Raw genomic sequence first — 26235 nt, 5'->3', positions numbered from 1 at the left:
ATGAAGTGGATATTTATCTAGATTCAGTCAAACACTAACATTACTACCACCTCAGAAGTGATATATTAGAGTCTGAAATAGCTGAATTAGGGTTTTTCCAGAGTCTGAGAGAGATGAATTGAATTCTTTTTATAGAGACATATGAAATGGGTATTTATCAAGATTCAGTCACCCAGAGATTCAGTCAAGATTCAGTTACAGCTCATAAGTGATATACATAAGCTCATAAGTGATAAGACAGACACTACTACCAGCAAACAAGTGGTATACTAGAGTCTGAAATAGGTAAATTAGTTTTTTTTTACCATAGATTGAGAATGATGAATTGAATTCTTTTTGGAGTTAGAGACATGTAAAATTGCAATTTATCAAGATTCAGTCAAACACAGACAAACCACCAGCTCACAAGAGTATACTGGAGTCTGATATAGATGAATTATGTTTTTACCGAAGTCTGACAGACATGAATAGGACTCGTTTTAAAGTTAAAGACATATGAAAAGAGGATTTATCAAGATTCAGTCACCCAGAGACACCATTACAGCTCATAAGTGATATACTAAAGCCTGAAATAGATGAATTAGGTTTCTGCCAAAGTCTGAGAGAGATGAATCGGATTCTTCTTAGATTTAGAAACATATGCAGTAGGAATTTATCACGATTCTTAAAAACAGACACTACTACCAGCTCACAAGTGACATACTAGAGTCATAAATAAGTGAATTAGGTTTTTACCATAGTCTGAGAGAGATGAATCGGATTCATTTTAGAGTTAGAGACATATGAACTGGGAATTTATAAAGATTCAGTGAGACACAGACACTACTACCAGCTCACCAGTGGTATACAAGAGTCGGAAATAAGGGAATTAGGATTTTGCCAAAATCTGAGACAGATGAATAGGATTCTTTTTAGAGTTAGAAACATATGAAGTGGGAATTTATCAAGATTCATTCAAACACGAACACTACTATCAGCTCACAATGGGGTTAAAATGGAGTCTAAAAAGGATATTTAGGACATTTAGCAAAGTCTGATAGAGATGGATTCTTTTTAGGGTTAACGACATATAAAGCGGGAATTTATCACGATTCAGTCAAACACAGACACTACTATCAGCTAACAAGTGGTATACTAGATTCTGAAATGGATGAATCAGATTTTTCCCATACTCTGAGAGAGATGAATCAAATTCTTTTTAGAGTTAGAGAAATATAAAGTGAGAATTCAAAGAAATTCACTTGTGATATTTTCGAAATACGAAATGCTTTTTAGAGTTAGAGACATAAGAAGTGGGATTTTATCAAGATTCAGTCAAACACGGACACTACTACCAGCTCATAAGTGATATACTAGAGTATGAAATCGGTGAATCAGGTTTTCACCAAAGTCAGAGAGAGATGATTCGAATTGTTTTTCAAGCTAGAGACATATGAAGTGAGAATTTATCAATATTCAGTCAGACAAAGACACTACTACGAGTTAAAAAGTGATATACTAGAGACTGAAATAGATGAATTAGGTTTTTGCACAAGTCTGAGAGGGATGAATCAGATTCTTTTTAGAGTTAGAAACACATGAAGTGGGAATCTATCAAGGTCAAACAAAGACACTACTATCAGCTCACAAAGGGTACACTAGAATCTGAAATATACGTATTAGGTTTTTTACCAAAGTCTGAGAGAGAAAAATCGAATTCCTTTTACAGTTAGAGACATATGAAGTGGGAATTTATAACGATTCTGTCAAACATAGACAATACTATCAGCTCAGAATTTGCATACTAGTCTGAAATAGATGAATTCAATTTTCACCATAGTCTGAGAGAGATGAATTGAGTTCTTTTTAGAGTTAGAGACATATGGAGCGGGAATTTATTAAGATTTAGTCAAACAAAGACACTACTATCAGCTCACAAGTAATATACAAGAGTCTGAAATAGTTGACTTAGGTTTTTTCCAAAGTCTCAGAAAGGTGAATCGCATTCTTTTTAGAGTTAAAAACGTATGAAGTGGATATTTATCTAGATTCAGTCAAAAACAGACACTATAATCAGCTCACAAGGGGATATACTAGAGTCTGAAATAGATATATTAGGCTTATTACCAAAGTCTAAGAGAGATGAACCGAATTGTTTTTAGAGTTAGAGACATATGAATTGGCAATTTATCAAGATTCAGTCAAACACAGACATTAGTACCAGCTTACAAGTGATATACTAGAGTCTGAAATAGATGAGTTAGGTTTTTACCAAAGTCTGAGTGAGATGAATCAGATTCTTTTTATAGTTAGAGATATATGAAGTGGGAATGTATCAAAATTCAGTCAGACACAGACACTACTAACAGTTAAAAAGTGATATACTGGAGTCTGAAAAAGGTGAATTAAGTATTTGCCAAAGATTGAGAGCGATAAATCGGACTCTTTTTAGAGTTATAAACATTTGAATGAGAATTTATCAAGATTCAGTCAAACAGAGAGACTACTATCAGCTCACAAGGGGTATAATAAAGTCTGAAATATATTTATTAGGTTTTATACCAAATTCTGAGAGACACGAATCGAATTCTCTTTAGAGTTAGAGCCATATGAAGTGGGAATTTATCATGTTTCAGTCAAACACAGACAATACTATAAACTCAGAATTGGTATACTAGAATCTGAAATAGATTAACTCAATATTCCCCATAGTCTGAGAGAGATGCATCGAATTCCTTTAAGAGTCAGAGACATATGGAGCTGTCATTTATTAAGATTCGGTTAAACAAAGACACTACTATGTGCTCACAAGTGATATACAAGACTCTGAAATAGTTGAGTTAGGTTTTTTCCAAAATCTCCAAAAGGTGAATCCAATTAGGTTTATTACCAAAGTCTAAGAGAGATGAACCGAATTCTTTTTAGACTTAGAGACATATGAATTGACAATTTATCAAGATTCAGTCAAACACAGACATTACTACCAGCTTACAAGTGATATACTAGAGTCTGAAATGGATGAATTGGATTTTTACCAAAGTCTGGGTGAGATGACTCGGATTCTTTTTAGATTTAGAGACATATGAAGTGGGAATGTATCAAAATTCAGTCAGACACAGACACTAGTAACAATTAAAAAGTGATACACTAGAGTCTGAAATAGGTGAAATTAGTATTCGCCAAAGTCTGAGAGTGTTGAATTGGATTCTCTTTAGAGTTATAAACATTTGAATGAGAATTTATCAAGGCTCAGTCAAATACAGACACTACTATCAGCTCACAAGGGGTATAATAAAGTCTGAAAAATATATATTAGGGTTTTTACCAAAGTCTGAGAGAGACGAATCGAATTCTTTTTATAGTTAGAGACACATGAAGTGGGAACTTATCACGATTCAGTCAAACACAGATAATACTATCAACTCAGAAATGGTATACTAGAGTCTGAAATAGACTAAATCGATATCACCATAGTCTGAGAGAGATGAATCGAGTTCTTTTTAGAGTCAGAGACATATTGAGCTGGAATTTATTAAGATTTGGTCAAACAAAGACACCAGTAAGTGATCACAAGTCACATACAAGAGCCTGAAATAGGTGAATTAGGTTTTTGCCAAATGCTGAGAGAGATGAATCGGATTTTTTTAGAGTTACAAACATTAAAAGTAGGAATTTTTCAAGATTCATTCAAACACAGACACTACAATCAGCTCACAAGGGGATACACTAGAGTCTGAAACAGATAAATTGGGCTTATTACCAAAGTCTGAGAGACATGAACCGAATTATTTTTAGAGTTAAAGACATTTGAATTGGCAATTTATCAAGATTCAGTCAAACACAGACATTATTACCAGCACACAAGTGATTCGAGACACAAGAATTAGAGACATATGAAGTAGGAAATTATTTAGATTCAGTCAGACAGAGACACTACTACCAGTTAAAAAGTGATATACTAGAGTCTGAAATAGGTAATTACGGTTTTTACAAAGTCCGAGAGCGATGAATCGGGATCTTTTTAGAGTTAGAAACATTTGAAGTGTGGATTTATCAAGATTCAGTCAAACACAGACACTACTATCAGCTCACAAGGGGTATACTAGAGTCTGAATTATCTGTATCAGTTTTTTTCCAAAGTTCGAGGGAGATGAATCGAATTTTTTTTAGAGTTAGAGACATGTGAAGTGGGAATTTATCAAGATTTGATCAAACAAAAGACACTACTATCAGCTCACAAGTGGTATACTAAAGTCAGAAATTGGTGAACTAGGTTTCTACCACAGTTTGAGAGAGATGAATCGAATTCTTTCTAGAATAAGAGACATATGAAGTGGTAATTTATCAAGATTCAGTCAGGCACAGACACTACTACCAGCTCATAAGTGGTATACTAGAGTTTGAAACAGGTGAATTAGGTATTTACAACATTGTGAGAGAGATGAATCGGATTCCTTTTTAGAGTTAGAAACATATGAAGTCGGAATTGCTCAAGATTCAGTGAGCACAGACACTACTATCAACTCACAAGTGGTATACTAGACTCTGAAACAGATGAATTATGTTTTTACCATAGTCTGAGAGATGAATCGAGTTATTTTTAGAGTAAAAGACATATGAAGTGAAAATTTATCAAGATTCAGCCAAACACAGATACTACTACCAGCTCACAAGTGGTATACTAGAGTCTGAAACAGATGAATTGGGTGATTAACAAAGCCTGAGAGGGAAGAATCGGATTCTTATTAGAGTTAGAGACATTTGAGGTGGGGATTTCTCAAGATTCATTCAAACAAATACCTTAACACAGCTCACATCTGACATACTAGACTCTGGAATAGAAAAATTAAGTTTTTACCAAAGTCTGAGAGGGATGAGTCGGATTTTTTTTTAGAGTTAGAGACATATGGAATGGGAATTTATCAAGACTCAGTAGAAACACAGACAAGACTATCAGCTCACAAGTGTTATACTAGAGTGTGAAATAGGTGGATTAGGTTTTTGCAATAGTCTAAGAGAGATGAATTTGGTTTGGTTCAATTACCGTGGAGCGCCACGCTAAATGAACCTAAATGAACATAGCTTGAGTGAAACTATTTAAAAAAAGTGGTGGTTGTAGCTTGGCTGCAGGAACCCGGGTTGCAGGTAAAAAAAAATCAGCTGTGCTGGCATTAGTTATGTGTTCTCACACCAAATGTCTCTCACTCTAAAAAGAATCCGATTAATTTTTCTCATATTCTGGTAAAAAAAACTAATTCACATATTTTGGACTCTAGAGCTAGTAGTAGTGTCTGTGTCTGCCTGAGTCTTGATAAATTCCCATTTCATATGTTTCTAACTATAACAAAAATTCAAATTAATCTCTCTCAGACTTTAGCAAAAACCTAATTAACCTATTTCAGACTCAAATATATCACTTGTGAGCTGGTAGTAGTGTATGTATCTGACTGAATCTTGATAAACTCCCACTTCATGTGTCTCTAACTCTAAACCGAATTCATTTATCTCTTTCAGACTTTGGTAAAATCCTGATTCCTAAATTCAGACTCCAGTATATCACTTGATAGCTCGTAGTAATGTCTGTGTTTTACTGAATCTTGATAAATTCCCACGTCATATGTCTCTTGCTCTAAAAAGAAAGCTATTCATCTTCCTCAGTTTATGGTAAAAACGTAATTCATCTGTTTTAAACTCGAGATTACCCCTTGTGAGCTGGTAGTAGTGTCAGTATTTGACTGAGCCTTGATAAGTTCCCACTTCATATGTTTCTAACTCGAAAAAGAATCCAATCCATCTCCCTGAGACTTTCGGAAAAAACCTAATTCACCGTTTTAAGACTCTAGTTTATCCTCGCACTTCATAAACTCCCTCTTCTTGATACAGTGGGAGTTTTCCACATCTTGATAAATTCCCACCTCATATGTCTCGAACTCTAAAAGGAATTCGGTTCATCTTTCTCAGAATAAGGTAAAAACCTAATTCACCTATTTCAGACTCTAGTGTATCACTCGTGAGCTGATAGTAGTGTCTGTGTTTGACTGAATCTTGATAAATTCTCACTTCATATGTCTCTAATTGTAAAAAAATTCGATTCATCTCTCAGAATTCAGTAAAAAAAACTAATTGACCTATTTTAGACTCTAGTACATCCCCTTGTGAGGTGATATTAGTGTCTGTGTTTGGCTGAATCCTGATAAATCCCCACTTCATATGTTTCTAACTCTAAAAAGAATCTGATTCATCTCTCTCAAACTTTTGCAAAAACCTAAATCACCTATTTCAGACTCCAGTATATCACTTGTGAGCTGGTAGTAGTGTCTGAGTTTGACTGAATCCTTGTAAATTCCCACTTTAGGTAATTCTAAAAAGGATCCTATTTATCTCTCTCAAACTATGGTAAAAACCTAATTAATCTATTTCAGATTCTAGTATACCACTTGTGAACTGAGACAAGTGTCTGTTTTTTACTGAATCTTTATAAACTCCTACTTCATTTATTTCTAACTCGAAAAAGAATCCAATTCATCGCTGTCAGACTTCGAGAAAAACCAAATTCGCCATTTTCAGACTCTAGTACACAACTCTTGAGCTGGTAGTCGTGTATGTGTCTGACTGAATCTTGATAAATTCCTACTTCATGTGTCTCCTACTCTACAAAGAATCAGATTCGTCTCACTCAGACTTTGGTAAAAACCTAATTCAACTATTTCAGACCCCAGCATACCCTTGTGAGCTGGTGGTAGGTTCTGTGTTTGACTGAATCCTTATAAATTCCCACTTCATATGTCTCTAGCTCTAAAAAGAATTCGATTAATCTTTATCAGACTATGGCAAAAACCGAATTCACCTCTTTCAGACTCGAGTATATCACTCGTGAGCTGATAGTAGGGTCTGTGTCTCACTGAATCTTGTTAAATTCCCATTTCTCATGTTTCTTACCCAAAATAGAATCCCATTCAACTCATTCAGACTTTGGTAATAACCTAATTAATCTATTTCAGATTTTAGTATACCCTTGTGAGCTGGTGGTAGTGTCAGTGTTTGATTGAATCTTGATAAATTCCCACTTCTTATGTCTCTACCTCTAAAAAGCTAACTCTATTTCGAAAATATCACAAGTGAATTTCTTTTGTTATAAGTATATTTCATGTAACTTTAAGACATGTAAAAAAAGTTGAAAAAAAAATTTCTAAGTAAAACAAAAATCAAAAATTTTCAGAACAAAAAATAAATGAGGTTCGCCTCAAGGGCTAAGCATGTAAATCGTCCGATGGCAATGTTTATGCGCATTTAAGTTTTGATATCAATCTTTACCGTTCTCTGAAAGTTCAGATGAAAAGATATTCCCTGGAATAAATTCAATAGCTCAAGAATGGCTAGTAGGGAGGAGTTTTAAAAAATTAAAGAGGATATACGCAAAATTCGATAACTGAAGGGGATTGTAATTGTCTATTGATAAATCAAAATTTTATTAAAACAATTTTTCGGGGATCGAAACAAGTTTTATTAACAATCAAAAGAATTTGTCTGTCCAGTGGGCCTCTAAAATCACTGTGGTTTGCACTTTCTCGAAATGATGCCTAAAAAACTACACGAAAACAGATCACTGATAACACTTACCAAAAATATAATTGAGAAATCGATTGCGCAAATAACATTTTTCGATATTGTGAACCTCAACATCAGTTGGCTAGCGTCCCGGAAACAATAAATTGATTGCCTAGAAGGTTTTTCTAAGGATATACTATCTTCAATGAATTGTTGGCTCAGTCAACTAAACGTCTCATTCTTTTACAATAGAAAATCATCGGTCTCACGTTCGATTCATACCTGAGACATAAATTTCATAAAATCAATGGAAAACCTATGTGTCCATGGACATTACATTACAATAATGATAGCTTGTCAGTTGTAGTCATAATCAATTATCAATAATCAATAGTCGGCTCGTTACTATTATATTAAAAATAGACCTCTACCGATTGTATATTAAAATCCATTTCAAAACTTCGTTTATTAAACATCACTTTACTTCAATATTGTACAACACACTTGAAAAACTGTGCTCGGAATGATAGCATCGTTTCAGAAAGAATATCTGACAATTCCAAGAATTTCACTTATCGCTTCGGAAGCTGAGTAAACGCCATTTATTTCGTATGCTGGTATTCTGCGCTTGGAATGATAGGATACCTGGGCGCTTGTAATGATGGGCTGTAGGTCCGCTTGTATTCATGGCGATGGTACAGAAAGAATATCTGACAATTCCAAGAATTTTCCTTATCAAGCGGAAGTACGATAAGATCATATGGGTCCGCTTAAACTGCATACAATAATTTTGACGGTCTTTCTCTTATAACAGCTGCTGGCTGTCGTGGAATGACGGGCACCGCTTGTATGGCGGGATATGGATGTCATCAGAGTCCAGGGCTGCTTTTGAAACTAGGGACAGGGCTGCTTTTAAAGGTGGAAAAGCCATGCTACTAATGAATATAATTTCCTGAATAACAAAGAAATCATAGAAAAAGAAAATAAAACTTAGTACTTTTTATAATGATATTCGCACTATAACTAAATAGGCCAAATCAGTTGTAGTTTGGTCATGGAATTTCGTAAAGGCAGATCCGCTCCAGGAATCATTTCGTTGTTTTAATTTTTATTTCCAGAATTTAATTGAAACTCTGCTTCTCTGGTGCCGGTCTCTGGGTCGTCAAAATTATTTTTTGTGGTTCACTTATCAAATAAGTGAAATCTGCTTGTTCCAGCTCAGTTGTGTTATAGCCCTTCCAATAATCTGAAATGATTCTTGAACATCCATGTTGAGACACTATATTCTAACACTAATCAAAGCAAACTAACCAGTGCCCTCGTTAACAATGAACTAAAATGAGCTAGGTCAAGAATCGTTTTAGTAATGAACTTTTCTTTGTCTTTGAGACGATCAGCCGACGCCAAAGCTCCCAATTTAATAATTCACAAATGACCTTTACAATTTTGCTAATAAAGTATTAAATTTTCATCGTGTTTTATTGTCACCAAACTTTACTTCTCGAGTGTGTTTTATATAATAGATAAGTACCTAATTTCCGTATAGGAGCATGTAGTTTTTTTTTTATTTACGCCATGGTTGCCCTCACTGTTTTGTTCAAATACGTTGTCGGTTTTAGACCTTGATAAGAGGGGGCATTACATGTATTCTATATTTTTACGCTATTTTGATGTACCTTCCCCTTGATTATGAGGCCTAAAACCGCTACTTATCAAATACAAAACCAAATTCCTAATCCAAACAATCAAATTACGATTTACGTACTGACCGCACATGTTTTAGATTAAGCCATCTAGTTTGTGGATCTTTTTTCTCCTAGTCATTTTTATGCGATTCTCTCAGCAGTCAAACTCAAATTAAAAACGTGTCTGACCCGTCTTAGCCTCGGGTATGTTCCCAACAAAGTATAATCACCTACGGAACAAGTACTGACAAAACCTATCCTCTCCACACAAAAAACGTGACGTTTTTGTATACCTATGTGAACCTGGCAACTAAAAACCGTCGTTACACAATTTTTCCCGGTCACTCGTCGCCTGAATCACGCTCTAGCATAATTATTGGCCGGAGCAAAGTACTTTGGTTCGGAGCGATTAAATAGTACAACATTTTGCGTCTAGAGGCGCTGAGGTACGCGGGGTCACTTTTGTAGAGTTTTGTCAGTACTTGTTCCGTAGGTGATTATACTTTGGTTCCCAATCAGGGGTTGTAAAGTGGGGTTATGTAGAACAGCAGAAAATAAAGTAAAATTTTAATTTGTTTCATCAATAGATATAAAATTAACGACTGTGATTAAAAAGCTGAAAAGCTTGGAATATAGTAAATAAAAAAGAGTTACAATTTGAAGTTGATTTTGACTTCGTCGCTTTTATACATGCCCTAGAAGAGTCTAAATTGTGAAAACGTAAAAACAATCGTGGAGGAATGAATTTAAAAAAAATAGAATTTTCAATTCGGTCAATTAATTTGAAAAGTTTTTTTTTTAATTCATGGACTTTCAATTTTTCAAATTTTCGTTTTTTACGCTCCAGACCTTTTTCAAAAAAGCTACTAAGTTTCACTTTAGATTTTTTTTCTATTTCATGAGAATGAAATCAGAAAAAACAAAACTGTCAAATTTGAGATCCTTTTTCAAAGATCCCTTGTGGAAAAATTTATTTTGCTGGCATGTCAGGTCAGAGAGCAAGATCTCTTTTCATAGCATAAGAAAATTAACATTGCAATGGATTATCGAGTTTAGCCTTAAAACTATAGATCCTCTGTCTTACCCTAACTGCTGAGGTTTTACTTTCAACCATCTTATCAACATCATCTGCCATTTGACGAAGAAGCTCTAATCCATCAACTCTTCGAATTGTTGCCTCTTGTTTGTATCTCTGTAATGGTAAAAGTAGATACAGCCAGATCCTCAAAATATAGTCAGAGTGTAATACAAAAATAAAACCTTTTAAACCATTGAGGAAATTAGCTGTAATAATGGTTAACAAAATCAGTAAAAACTTTGCAGAAATATATAGAAACACCTCAAAATTTTGCAAGAAAACAGATATTGTTTTCTTCAATCAACATTTTGTACATAAAAATTTGGCAATGAGATAAACGGTGAGTAGCACGCATTTTGTGCGTGTGTGTTTGTGTAAGCTACGCTGTTCAAAGGAATGAGCCCTAAAATTGTGCTATAACCAAAAAATTTTTTTTATTTATTTTCCGCCAACATAGGGCAATGCAAATGTAATTTAAATCCTTTTAAAACTCAAAGAAAATTGTTTTTCATTTCGTTTATCACTACTTCAGACATTATTTGAATGCCCTTTGCCTTAACTATTCGGATTGGGTTTGTCCTATTGACGGTCTAGGTTGTTCATTTTTACCCGTGAGTTTACATGTCTCGGGTCGTACTTTTTATCTAGTCTCCTTTGATGGTTCAGTTTGTTCATTTTGAGCAATTGTTAATTTATTTTTTGTCCTCTAGGTGTTATAAAACAGCTTAATTCGCCTTCTTTGTTCTTCACTTTCATTTCTGATTTGTTCTGTTGCCCGTTGTCATATGTCTCGTAACCATATATTTCTTTGTTTTTCACTTTCGTTTTTGACTCTTTTTAATTTTCGCTGCTGCTTATCTTTTAACCAAATATGTTCGTTATTCAATTTCGCTTTTGACTCGTTGTAATCGCCCTTTTCACAAGTATTCAAACCGCAAATTTCTTTGTTCTTCGTTTTCGTTTATCATTACTTCAGATATTTTTTCAATGTTCTTTGACCCAGTTGCTTGGGTTATGAAACTGCTGAAAACATCTTTTTTTTTTAATAGAATCATTACATTTGAGATTTTATACTGAGCTACGTTTTCTGTGTAATTTTGCATTCGTCATAAAAACTAAAAACGATACAACCACTCCTGAGGTAAAAAAGAAGTATCTATGCTCTTGATATGTGCTCATAAATAGGACGTCAGTCCTATGAAATGTTTTTTTTCTAAAATTAAAGTTCTTGACGAATCTTCTCAAACTCATGACGTTTTTTTTCAGGCCAGTAAATCCCAGGATGCCAAATTTGCCCCCCAAAAATATGGAGTTGTATTCGACAAAAAATTTATACATACATAAATAGATAAACATACACCAATTGCTCGTTCAAAGAGATAAGATATATAATTTTACCTCTTTAAACGATCATAATTGTGTATGTATTTTCTTATTTTTCTCAAAAACGGCTCCATATTTTTATTTCGGAAATTGGCAACCGGAGGGTTTATGGTGTAAAAAAAAGAAGATCCTTATTTGTCTATCTATCTAGTATGCAGAATAATTGTACCAAACGCATTTTGCATGCAGACCCATTATGCTTACCCCCTCCCCCCTGATGTGCAAATCTATAGTGCAAATTTATTTCTAAAGTAACGAAGAAACTAACAAAAAAAACACGGTATTTTCTCGAATTTTACTCAGCGTAAACTTGAGTGAGTGGCGCATAATACACAAGTACCAAAATTCCATCCCCCTACGGAAATTAAAAAATAAAACTCAAATAAAATCCTCAAATTTGGAAAATCTTTTTCACGGGGGGTATTTTTTTTTGGGGGGGGTATTTTCCGTGGGGGGGGGGTTGTATTTTACGGGGGGGGGGGGTATTTTCCGGGGGTATTTCCGGGGGGGGTATTTTCCGCGGGGGGTATTTGCTGGGGGGTATTATCTGGGGGGGTATTTGCCTAGAATCATTTATATATACATATATATATGTGTATATATATATACATATATATATATATATATATATATATATATATATATATATATATATATATATATATATATATATATATATATATATATATATATATATATATATATATATATATATATATATATATATATATATATATATATATATATATATATATATATATATATTTATATATATATATATATATTATGAAAATTGGCATAAAGTGATTTTCTGGCCTGAAAAAAAAACTATCTAGATAAGTCACGAGTTTAACAAAAATTCAATAAGAGCCCTAATTTTGTAAACAAATTCACATGAGTAACCTCACATACATGAGCACATTTCAAAAGCATAATTTCGTCATTTTCCACCTCAGGGGGTTGTATTGTTCTTAGTATCTGTGACGAATACAAAATTACATAAGAAACACAGCTAAGTATAAAATACCAAATGTCATGAGTTTATTTAAAAAAAGCGTTTTCAGCAGTTTCATGAAACCTAAAGGACAAAAACATAAATTAAAAATTGCCCAAAATGAACAAACTGGACCCTCATATGACCCAAGATCAATTATACGACCTCAGATATGTAAATTCACAATGGATTAAAGACGAAAAAACCTTGACCATCAAATGTAACAAGACCAATCCGAGTAGCTATGGTTAAGGGTATTGAAAAATATGTCTGAAATAATAATAAACGAAAATGGAAAACAAAGAAATATCTGGCCAGAATACTTGCGAAGAGGACAATGACAACGAATTAAAAACGAAAGTAAAGAACAAAGACACATGCTTTTAAAAGATAAGTGGCAGCGAAAATTACAACGAGCCAGAAACAAAAGTGAAGAACAAATGAATATGTGGTTAGAAGATATGCGACAATGAGAAAAAAGAAATATTTGAATAGAACATAAGTGACAGTGAAAACTGCAAGCGACAGCGAAAATCAGAACGTGCCAGAACTGAAAGTGAAGAGCAAAGAATGGTGCTGTTAGAAGACAAGTGACAGCAAGAATTAGAACGAGTCAAAAAGGAAAGTGAAGAAGAAAGAAATATTACTTTAGAAGATCAAAGCCATCACAGTCTTCGACGCCAACAAACTGTTGTCTTTAACCCAGAACAGATCTACAAAGATGCCATAAACTACGCAAGTGTGAATTACAAGTCATTGAAATTCTTCACTGTTGTGTGTATACACTGTGGAGCCCTCTGATTCCCAGAGGAAAGAGTAGCAAACAAAGGTAATTCATTTAGAGACTGATGCTTCTTTAAATTGCATTGTTACCTCCACAACTTCCAAATGAATTAGTTTGGCTTTTTTTAGGACGTCACTTTTTCTTTAAATAGTTCCATATCAAATCCGAAACTTGAACTCATGTTTCGCTTTAGCTTTATTCTACGTAACCGTTAATCAAACCATCAATAGTCGTAACATTTTCAGCTTCAAAGAAGCAGGACAAATTAGCAAGAAATATTAATTTAGCGGCACATCCATCACAAATCCCAGAGGATGATTTGAACCACCTTCATATGGCCAAAATGTACTTTGCAGGCCCTGGTGAAGCTACTAAAGAACGCCTTGAACATTCTTTAAATTGTGGAATATCTCGTAACTTAATGGGTCTCTTGGAAGAAATATTACGAGATGCACACAACTATGTCAAAGATTACATGAATATGCGAGCGATGAAGAATGATGGAAATCTACCTGCTGCTTCAACAGATAGGTTGCATAGGGTTACATGGCCAGACAAAACCATCTAGATAGGTCCCAAGTTGGAGAAAATTTGATTATAACCTTATTTTGAAAAAATAATCGTGGGAGTAACGCCATATTCATGTAGATTTAAAGCGTAAATTATGTAATTTCTCTCCAGCACTGGTCGTATTATTTTTAGTATCTATGACTCCTGCCAAATTACACAAGGTGACAAACTGTTCTTAACAGTTAAAGAAAAAGGCATGGAACAAGAAACAGCAAAAATCACTTTTAATATCACAAACGAAAATGTTGCACAACAAATTCGCGGTTAGAGAACAAAGCGGAATTGCAATGGAATGAAGGAACGTGTTACTTTAGCATGTTGAATTTATGATTGATAAACAGGAAGGAGGCATGGATATTTAGTATCTATGACACGTGCAAAATTATCCAAGATGACAAATGACTCTGAAGAGCTAAAGAAAGAGACATGGAACAAAAAACAGGAACAAATCACATAAACAAAAAGGTTGCACAACGGAATCTGTGGTTAGTTGCAAACGAAAATATAACTTAAAACTAAAGAATAACACAATAATTATGCTATTGTGGAATTTAGATGTTTCCGAAAAATACAACTTAATAAGGAACTTGGTAGTCTAGCGTCTTTAAAGGATAAGCAGGAAGATTGAATTGAATTAATGGAAAATTTCTAATTCCAACTGTAAATGCTAATTTGCCACCCTATCCCTTGAAACTGAAAAATAAAACGATGATTATTCCAATGTGTATTTTAGGTTTTCAAAAAGGCATAGGCATTGGAGCATTTCAAAGACAGAGGTAATGATGCACGAAAATGAAACGCAAACGAAATCTTCGGCTAGAAGTCAGGTGACAACCAGCGTCACAGCGGATACATCTAATTGTAAGTGAAATCTGCAGTCAGAATAGAAGCAACTGTGAAAATCAAAACGATTCCCAGGAGAAAAAAATCCTAAGAAATATCTTTGATGCATGAACAGGAATAGGGTATTGAACTCACGCCAGAATTTCTTGACTCAATTGAAATTGCTTTTTTAACACTTCATGAATTAAAACTAGGAATAGCAAATATGTATACTCCCTTTAAACGAGCAACTGTATATTTATTTATGTGCGTTTATATATTTTTTTTGCTTTAAAACGATTTGGAATGAATCCGAACAGCTAAAGCAAAAGGCATAGAAAAATATCTGATTTAATAATCCACGAAAATGAAGCTCAAACGAGATATGCGGCTAGAAGACATTTGACAACTAGCATCACAATGAATTTTAAATGAAAATACTAGAAAACAAATCTGCGGTTCGGAGAAAAGTAACAGAATCATAATCGTAAAACATCGAATCGTAAATGAAGTGTGTGGTTACAGAGAAGCAGAAGTGAGAATAACAACGAATTGAGTTCCCGCCAGAATTTCTTAGATTATGCTAATAAATGGTTAAAAATCAATTATATACAAGCCTGCCGCGTGACGATTGCCGGGGCCCCGGACGATGCCAGGGCTACCCGTACTATATTATATATATATATATATATATATATATATATATATATATATATATATATATATATATATATATATATATATATATATATATATATATATATATATATATATATATATATATATATATATATATATATATATATATATATATATACAATGCTCGTTCAAGGAAGTAACTGAATGAAATAGGGGGCTAAAAAGCAGAGTTCTGCATTTCTTGCAAGTTAATATTAACATTTCGTTTATATTATTCAATAAAATTACCGTGTGCAGTATCAGGACCACCACATAGTCAAGTGTCTTACCACTTTTCAAAAAACAGGAAAGCATATACCGGAAATATTTTCGGAATAAATTGACAGCAAGATTGTTAAAACTGGTCTTACCTTCTTACCTTACTTATTGCTTAGTCTACCTTACGTTACCCTACCAGCCTTACTTGGTCATCCTATCCCTTCGGTTTTCTACATCAGGAAACAAACTCAAGTTCCCTTTCTTAGCAATAGCGTCCATTTGGGGATGGGAGGAACCCCTAGATTTTTGTTCCACCCTTCTACAATTGCAGAAATATCTTTCTCTTAGATATTTTCATAGAAAAAATGCTTTTATGGTATTTTCAATGAAAAAGCTTTCAAAAAAAGAACGAATTTGGACCCCCCTCGAAATTGAAAATTGTCATTTTGTTGTGATATTCTGTAGTTTTTCATCCTTTTGATCGGTTATGGCCATTTTGTAGTTTTTAGAATTTTTTTTTATCAGAAAAGTAAAGGGCGCAGTTGGCTTTAAAGAGAAGCAAAATGAATCCAAAACTTTAATTTTTTTCATATTCTTCATCACCATTCCTTGAAATAACAGTAAGTAGATCGAATTTATATATATATATATATATATATATATAAATTCGGAATTTATACATATATACGAGCAATACTTGTATATGTATGTATGTATGTATTTTTTCTCGAAAACGGCTCCATATTTTTTCGGTAAAATTGCCAACCTGGTATATTCTGGCCTAAAAAGAAGCGATTTAGATAGGTTAGAGGTTTGAAAAAAAATCGATAAGAGCCTTAGTTTTGGAAAGAAAACTATTCATGTGAGTGACGCCATTTTTATATACGAGTATTCTAAATCAGTATTGCCATGACGTTGTCACACTTGTCACACTTATGTGGAAAAATTGAAGATTTTCATGTATGGAGAAGTACATTAAATTGCTTAAAGAGCAAAAAACCGGTAATTGCAAAAGTATTTCTATATATTTTGACAATGGATTACACCAATTCAAAAACCTAGAAAAAAAACAAAAGTTTGAAGCTTAGTAGAAATCGTTGTTAGAAATCGAACTTGCTGTAATAATCAAATATTTTTTAATAGACCTCAGTACGAAAAAACATTAAATTGCCTAAAAAACAAAAAACTGGTAATTGCAAAAATACATGTATATATCTTAACAAGGGATTACAACAAATCCAAAACCTTGAAAAAGAAAATCAAAAGTTTCAAGCTTAGTAGAAATCTTTGTTAGAAATCAGATTTGCTGTAATAATCAAATATCTTTGAATCGACATCAGTATGAAAAGACATTAAATTACACAAGGAGCAAAAATGGGTAATTTCCAAAACATTTGTATAGCCTATATTTTAACAAGGGATTACAACAATTCAAATACCTTAAAAACTAAAACCAAAAGTTTGAAGCTTAGTAGAAATCGTTGTTAGAAATTGAACTTGCTTTAACAATCAAATATCTTTAAAAAGACTGCAGTATAAAAAGACAATAAATTGTCTGCACTTAGAAGACAAGCAACAATAAGAATCCATATAAAGAAGCCAGTTGCGTGCCGAGTGCCGGGGCCTGGCGTCTAACAGGTGTAAAAAAATTTATATATATTTTGAAAAGGGATTAAAACAATTCAAAAACTTTAAAAGAGAAAACCAAAAGCTTGATTTTTATCAGATTGTCTGCGGCTAGAAGACAAGCGACAATGAGAATCCATATATAGAAGCCTGCCACATGCTGAGTGCCGAGGCCCGGTGGCTAAGCCTCCGGGCTCCGGAGGCTTAGTATATTTTTTTGTACATTGTATATTTTCATGTATATTTTTATTCTATTTCTCGAAAATGGCTCCATATTTTTTCGGGAAAATTAGTATATAGGGATATTTTCACATAAAAAAAACGATCTAGATAGGTCAGAAGTCTGAGAAAAATTGTGAAGAGCCTGAATTTTGTTTTTTACGAATGATGTCACGTACTATATTATAACATCATAAACCCATTTCTTATGACACCATATGTATCATCATACAAGTATTTTCTTATATGATGTCATGCATAGCATAAATAAGATTGTTGAGTTTTGAACGCAACAGTTATTTATATAATATATATACAAAACATTTTTTTTGTTCAGTTGCAGTTACTATAAATGATAATTTTTCGGAACCAACACTTGAACTAACGTATCAAAAATGAAAATGAAGATCAAAGACACAGCTGGTTGGACAACATGCGAAAACAATAATCAGAGCAAGTTAAAAATGAAAGTAAAGAGCTAAGACGCACATAGTTAGGAAATATGCAGTACCAAACAAGTGAGAGAGTCAAAAATGAAAAGAAAGAGCAGCGGCTCAATAAAAACCAACCTCGACAGCGAGAATCAAAACGTATCATAATTGTAAATGATAGCGATGATGATTGGGTTTGGGATTTTGACATGGATAAGGTCATCAATGGCTACTATATTTTTGTTGAAAAAAAACAAAGGTTCGGCGACATGTATTTCATAATGACGAAAGATAAGCCAAGGTGTAACGAAGCAAACAAATTGATAATGATAGCGATGATGATTAAGTTTTGAATTTTGTCATGGATAACGTCATCAATACCTATCATACCTTTGAAAGTAAAAAAATATGGACTGAATAAATCGCTGGAATAAAAAGAAGTTTTTGTCCCGCCACCTAAACGATTAAAAGAAACAAATGTTCGGCGATATGTCTTTCATAATGACAAAAGAAAAGCCAAGGCAAAAGAAGCATTTTTTGTCCCACCACATGTAAAATTAAAAGAAACAAAGATGGTCGTCAATGCCTTCCATACCTTGTAAGATCAAAAGCCTGAACTAGATAAATTGTTGGAAGAAAACGATGTTTTTTCCGCCCCTGAACAATTGCAAGAAACAAAGATTCGGCGATATGTCTTTCATAATGACAAAAGACAAGCCGAGGCAAAAGTTAAAACTCCTATATAAAAATGTAATTATACAAAGACACCACTTCTAATTTAAGGTCCATTTGGACGTCATGACATTAAGAAAAGGCTCAAATTGTCTGCGTTTAGAAGACAAGCGACAGTGAGAATCTATATATATAAGCCTGCCGCGTGCCGGGATCCGACGGTTAAGCCGCCATATATATATATATATATATATATATATATATATATATATATATATATATATATATATATATATATATATATATATATATATATATATATATATATATATGCGCTCTGCTTATCAAGGGTAGGGGATGGAACATATGACCTGTTCGTCAGAGGGGTTGGTGACTAAGCGTACCTACTGTTTACCAAAAGGGGCTATAGAAGCAGTGCGTGAACTGCAGACCAAAGGAGGTATGGTGGCTGGAAAAAGAGCAAACATATTTTTACCAAAAGACGTAGGAGACAGAGCATATATACCTGCAACGAGGGAGGGTTGACCAAAATCAAAGTAAAAATTCAATAGGTATTTATTCCACAAACATTATCTCCTTTCCCCAAAGTTGGTATTAAAGAAATTATGAAGACGTTGGTTTGACGTTAAAATTAGAATATAAAAGTTCTAAGTGCTTATACCTCGTCTCTACAGCTAATTATTCAATTCAATTTATTCGAATAAAACATAACACAAACATCAATAGCAATAAAGATCCTAGAAGAGAACTTGTTAAGGACCAAAAGAAGAAAAAATTAAAGTAACACTGAAAAAAAAGACAGAAGAATAAAACACGGGTAATTAAAGCAAATTGGTTAAAAATTGAAAGATTAAATTATATTATCAAGTTTTCTTACATTTTTAATACAGCTTGCAGAAACTTGTGGCTAGTTCAACCCTGGAGGGTATTTTGTTCTATTGAATAATAGATTTGTAAATGGGAGATTGCTGGGCAGCACTAGAAACGCATTAGCATTAACGAACTTTATTGGCCAGCCTTAGTGTTATTAACATATCGAAAAAACTTCGTTGATTAGAAAGCAGAAAAATTGAAAAAAAAAAATCTTAAACGAAGAACAAAGTAGCTCCGCTAAAACTAAAGAGTGAATTTATAAAATTAAGCGAATTAAAAGAGCAGAAATTACTATGAAAGAAGAGAAAAAAATAAAATGAACTAAAACTAAAATGGACGATTAAGCCAAATAAAAAAACAAATAGAGAACAAAAATAAATTACAACAAATAAAAGTTCCTTTCGTGGTTTTTATACCCCCTAAAAGATTAGAGGTTTATTTACACAATCCTGAAAACAGGAATGATTCCCCTGATAGAGTCTTTGCACATTCATTCAGTTAGTTTCTTCAACACACATCTATGACATTCTGTAGATAAATGCAAATATCTCGAGTTTTTGCATTGTGGGACCCTACTGTAAGGGTTTCAAGATCCTATCTAGAAAAATATGGAACTGTGCATTTTCTCAGAAGAAAAGTCATGGATGCATGTTTATTTGTTGTTGTTTTTTTTTTCCCCAGAAGTGATCGCATTGAATCGATGGCGCTAAAAGTTCAGAGAAGGACTCATTCGAACGAAAACTAAAAGTTCTAGCGTCCTTTATAAGCAACCAAAAAGATGGTGCCATGAAAAAGTGAGGTTTTCTGCCATTTTGTGGTACCAAACTACGATTTTTCCCCAAAGAGGCCTAAATTACTATCGATGAAAATTCTGAGACAATCAATCAATTTAAAAGTATGAAAAAGGTATATACTGATATTCCAGTTGCAGAGAAAGTAATAAAGCGAGGCAGCGTATTTCTTCCTGAAAAGTCCTGCAGTCCATACAAGATAAATTGTTAATATGGACATTTATCTTTATACTTCTTTTAACTAAGTTGATTTACTGCATTTTCATGAAATTATGTTTAGTGACGCATAAATACGCATCAGCTATAGCTAAGGAGAAGCGGTAGGTCAGTGTGTAGGCGGGGGTGACAGATGCTTAAAAGAGCGCATTGCATTTCAATGCCCAGATTGTCTAGCTCTCCACGAGCCTCCATATAAATATAGAAAAGTAGGTATGTGAGGGAGGGGGTTAGATTTAATCTTTCAACTACCTTCATTAAGATTAAGTCTGAATTTCTCTGCAGAATGGTCTTATTGCAGAAATTGTCTTCTTATTCCATTTCGTAAGGGTTAGGGGGGTAGATCCAATGAATACACTTTTTGCCCAAATACCCTAAATCTCATTGAGCCTTCAGATAAATAGATGCACTTAGAATGAGTTTCAGGGAAGCGGAAAGACTTAGAATATTATATAATTCCTTAGAAATTGATATATAATTCCTCTTGACTCCCGGGAATATTTTCTGTCTACACCTTTATTATAGGTACCTAGGGAGCTGACACTCCTGTTGGGACAATCCTTTTGAATGTAGCATATAATATTACATTCATATGCCTACCGGCACAGAAGTTGGCTAATGCTACCAGGAGCTACATTTTCAGCAATTTTAAATGCTAATATTTTTTCTTATTTATATACTATTTTTCAAGTTATTTAAAAGTATTTTTACAATGTATTTAAACATCAGAGACCTCTATTGTAGAGTTTACGATGGCTTCACTCACGAATAAGATCAAAAGTCACTGAGAATTTCCATCTATATGAATAATAGTACCACTCTTCGTCCACCCGGACTTCTGCAATAAAAGCATTAGAAATTATTTCAAAAAATTGCTGTTCATTGAAAATATTGACTAACTTCTTAAATTTTGTAAAAAAAAATTAATAACGACCAAATATTTTAATTCTTAAGCAGAAAAACAGAAAAAGCGGGACGCCACTAAGCAGTTTACAATTAATGATATATATAATAACAAGAAGAAATTGGGGGTTGATGGTGCAGGTAGCCCACATAAAGTCTTGGTTAAGCCTTAGCAAGATTTGAAGAATTATCGTAAATTAAATAAAAAGAAACAAGATTTTTTTAACTGGAAGTAAGGAGCAACATTAAAACTTAAACCGAACAGAAGATTTTTTGTTTACGAAGGAAACTGCCCTCTCCTCAACCCGTCACTCGTTATGCTTACGTTTGGCTTGTTGTCCCAAAAGTTTAAGAACGACTTCTCAAACACTTGAACCGTTGAATTGAAATGAGAAGTATTGTTATAGTACTCTAAAACTTTAGCGTTAAGAGACGTGGTTGAGGAGGGGACAGTTCTACTCATAGAGAAAAAATCTCACTTCGTTTTATATTTTAAGGCCGCTTCTTACTTTCAGTTATTTTTGTTTTATTTCATCAAAGAATATTAGTTCAACTTGTTAAAATTGGAATAGAATTTAATCTGGCTATTCACAGATCAACGTTCATTCTCATTCCACTTTCACAAGACCAAACAATTTTTCTCAAAACTATACCAGATACTTTAAAGACCCTTCATAAGATGCGTAATGGGCAAACTCGAACAAGTGCACAGGAATCTCCTTCGATGAGGAAAAGGGGGGAGGATTTCGAAAGAGGGAAAACTTGCAAAAAAGAATAAAAAATATACCCTTCACATGAAAATTAGGAAATTTCATGATAAAATCATGAAGAAAAAAAGAGTTAGTTCTACATCGTTATTTCAGTAGACTTGCCTGGAAATTTTGCTCCTATAGAAAAAAGTAAAATAGGACACAGGAAGAGTTTTTCGATTAAAAAAAAGGTTACCTCGTGAATGTCCTTTAATCTGGTGGTCTGTTTACCAATTTCCCACATTTGGACACCAAATCGTATTGCCCAGTTAGTCACCCTAGATAAGATACAAAGCAGTGAATTAAATTTCGTTCAAATTTTAGCAACTGCCCAGATTAGGTTAAGACCTTTACTAAAAATCAATAATGTTTTTCTTATTATAAAGGAAAAAACCTGTATTTAATATAACTGTCATGCGAGTTATTGCACTCTTCATAAAAAAAGATTAATAATAATAATAATGGTACTGTCTAAAAAAGATGTTCTTAAAGTGTTGGTCATAAACCCATGGGAGGGATATGTTAAATAGATTCAAGGGATGGCAAAAATAAGAAAACTGAAAATTGGAAGTACTCAAGAGTAAAAAACCGTCAAACTTAAATGGTCTTATTTTTTAAATTAAATTAAATAACAGATGAAAGGAAAGGCTTGTCTCGTTGTCTCCATGTTTACAATGCTGTAAAGACCGTTGGCTTCATAAAAATACATATGCTTAATCGTTATCCATTTACTGAATTTTTAAAATTTTAGATTCGGATTGTCAAACCTTGAACTAAACTCAGAATCATAATAGCTATGGATGGGACACGTTTAACCCAACTATATCAGTTGTATGTTACCATACAATTGACAGTCCAATTTGATTGGTTCTTTCATATTGAAATTTTAATTCAGCTTCGCTTATTCAGAAATACGTAATTAATTCGAAACCTTTATTTTTTTTTTCGCTACGATAATTGTTCTTAAACCCCGCTGAGTAACCTAAGGCTGCTATTATCTCGTTGCCAATTAATCAACCAATCATCAGCCCTCCATGAACGCATGTTATCATGTTTGAGACAATCCAAGCTGCGTAACGTTTAAAGGCTTAATGAAGTTATATCTAGTCTTATTGCAGTGATATACGAGGCCTGGTTATAGCTGCTAGAATCTGATTTCTCTGATATTTCATGATTCTGGTAAAAAATTTTCTTAACCTAAGTGCTAATATTTCAAGAATTTATTGATTATAGTCAAAAATGATTACATTTATGTTCTTCTACCCAAAAAAGACATCAAACAGAAAACTTTGATTAAATTCTGATTGATATCCTTAGACCACTGATCAGAGCAGAACTAATACAGAATTTAACATACAGACAAAAAAAAAAAAAAAAAAAAAAAGAACAGTCGGAGAAGTAAGATAACGTCCTCAGATTTTCTTTCAACGTAATTTCTTGTCAAAGGAGGAAAGGTCTCGGTAGAGTGGATAACTGAAAACGGGCCTACTATTTCATGCTGCATTAAGCTTTATATCTCTTGTGTTTTGGCAAATCAGAAACAACAAATTATCAAATGGGTTATTCGCGATAAGTCATGTCTTAAAAGCCAAAATGGATCAGTCAATACTATCTAATGGAAAGCGAAGCTAGCTTACAGGACTAGCTTATAAGATCGTAAACATCGACTGAAAAAGTAAAATGTTTGAAAATCGATCCCACTTCTATTGTCCTATTCAACTTGTTTCAATAAACTTGCTCTGTTAATTGGGCCTCACCAACGATTCTTGTAAGGTTTTCAAAAAAAATATTCATTTCGTATTATTTCGTATTAATTTCGTATTCATTTCGCTACTCATTTGCAAAATTGATAAAAAGGTGAAAATAGTAGGTTATCTTAGGCATAAGCATAACAATTTGAATTTTGGGCTAAAACTAGTAGCTGGAAACACTTCCCACTGGCAGCGTCTGCTCACTATCTCGCGGATATTGGCCTGGAAGATTTGCATAAATAGCAACTACCACATGGAAAATTAATTTGACTTCACCAACCATTTCGTGAAGAACACACTTAAAATGTGTCAGATGAAGGATGATAGGCAGTAAAACTACACGTGATTTTTAGCAATCCATCTAGGGCCAAAGGAAGAGCAAAACCTCTTCAAATGGAAAAGAGAATATAAAAAAGTAGTTCTTAATTTATTTTAAGATATTAGTTCTGAACAAATTGGGGGGAAGAGCATTTCCAATTGTGTTGGCCTCAGACAGCTTGATTCTGGAGTGAGTCGTCAGTAGTAGTTTTTTGTTTCTTACATTCTTTTTGAACATTTAAGACCAGTTCCTAAACGATCTGTGAGTAGTCAAGAGCTAAATGACGAAACAATATGTCTAGTCTGAAAATTTTTCTTCATATACAATTGGTTTCTGACAGAAAAAAAAAACACAAGGTAAGAAAGCTACATTGTGAAGATGGCCCTTTTATTTAATGAATTCACGGTATCTGTTCCAATTATTATCAATTTAATAGTTAAAAACCAACATATTGTCGCTGTCATACTTAAAGATCTTAACTGTCATTTTCATACTTCTGAGATAATTGCCAAAAAGCAATTACTAAGCTGCTTTCAAAGGGAGGATCAGTAGGGCTACATAGATTAGAAGGATCAAAGTACAAATGAACATAGGCCTACATTGCTCTGCTGGTCTTCTCATAGACAGCAAAATGTTTTTGGTAATTATCTCACTAGTCTAATTATCTCACTAGTCTCACTAGTCTAATTATCTCACTTGTCTCACTAGTCTAATTATCTCACTAGTCTAAGAGTGTCATATAGAACCTTTAAGCGTGACAGCAACATTATATCAATAGTAACAATCACTAAATTGCGTTTAAAAAAATACAAATTTTGATGGATGAAACTACTTACTCATTGTGTGGTATATCCGCATCCCTAGCATGAGATTTTTCTATCACTATTAATGAGAAAACATACACTAAACAGCTAACATCTGATGAAACTAACTTCATTATTGACTGACCGACGATGAAACCTTAAGCACAATAACTGATAAAATTCTGATCTTAATAGCATAAGAAATGAAAAAATGAGGCCTTCAGTTTCTGAACTGGCAAGATCTCTCTGTTCTTAGTAGAATATCAGATTATTGATCTTCTCTGCGCCGGGCTCGAAGAATATTTGTTACTACTGGAAACGATAGAGAAATCCTGGGAAACCTTTCTAGACAACGAAGACTAAAAATAAAGCACCGTGAAACAGGTTGTATACAATGAATGTACTTTGTCAAACTAAATATTTAGTTTCCTCTTTTCCTTGTACTACGTTCCAGAGTCTGATTTTGATTTTAAAATGTACCATTGGTAAAGTAAATATTTATCGCAAAGGCGGAAAAGTGCACTTCATAAGTATTTTTAAGAAATTGGCTTTATGAAAGCTTGTTTTTTCATGCCGTAAAAGAAGTAAACTTACTTTGTTTCTAGTCCCATTACTTAGAGTACCTCTAGCTAGTAGAATAATAGAAAACATTGGCTTCTAATTATTTCTAATCAGTGGAATTAACTCACAATAATTTAGGGGGAGAAAACATGTTTTTCAAAATTTAGGTTGGTGAAATTGTCCTTTTTTTTACTCTTCGATCAAAATACCAAAAAGTGACATTTTTCAGTGAAGCTGCCCTCCAATATCTATTTGTAAAAATCTGGGGGGAGAATCTGGTCCCAGTCCCATGGGGTTTCTAGTCCCATTACTTAAAGTACCTCTAACTAGTAGAATAATAGAAAACATTGGCTTCTAATCATTTCTAATCAATAGAATTAATTCACAATAATTTAGGGGGAGAAAGTATGTTTTTCAAAATGTAGGTTGGTGAAATTGTCTTTTTTTTCCCTTTTTCGATAAAAATACCAAAAATGACATTTTTCAGTGAAACTACCCTCCAATATCTATTTCTGGACGGAGAATCTGGAGTTGGCGAACAATCTAGGGTGGGTATGTGA

The 26235-nt window shown here is 33.5% G+C and overlaps 1 protein-coding gene across 1 annotated transcript in view; it reads right to left on the bottom strand.

Annotated features, from left to right (window-relative positions):
* Positions 1-25390, bottom strand: part of LOC148944358 (voltage-dependent calcium channel subunit alpha-2/delta-4-like) — a 209559-nt gene extending 184169 nt beyond the window's left edge. The window contains exons 1-3 of the mRNA XM_089099907.1: positions 25148-25390; positions 22438-22519; positions 10297-10404 (exon numbers count right to left, since the gene is read on the bottom strand). Coding sequence (XP_088956033.1) covers positions 10297-10404; positions 22438-22519; positions 25148-25248 — 291 coding nt within the window. The 5' untranslated portion in view covers positions 25249-25390. The remainder of the gene's footprint in view (positions 1-10296; positions 10405-22437; positions 22520-25147) is intronic.
* Between the last annotated feature and the right edge of the window lie 845 nt (positions 25391-26235).

This window comes from Artemia sp. Qi Xiang Cuo, chromosome 14, assembly GCF_049724085.1.
Source record: "Artemia sp. Qi Xiang Cuo chromosome 14, ASM4972408v1, whole genome shotgun sequence".
Lineage (NCBI taxonomy): Eukaryota > Metazoa > Arthropoda > Branchiopoda > Anostraca > Artemiidae > Artemia > Artemia sp. Qi Xiang Cuo.
Note: the sequence above shows the minus strand (reverse complement) of the source record. Positions and strands in the feature narration are given on the sequence as shown.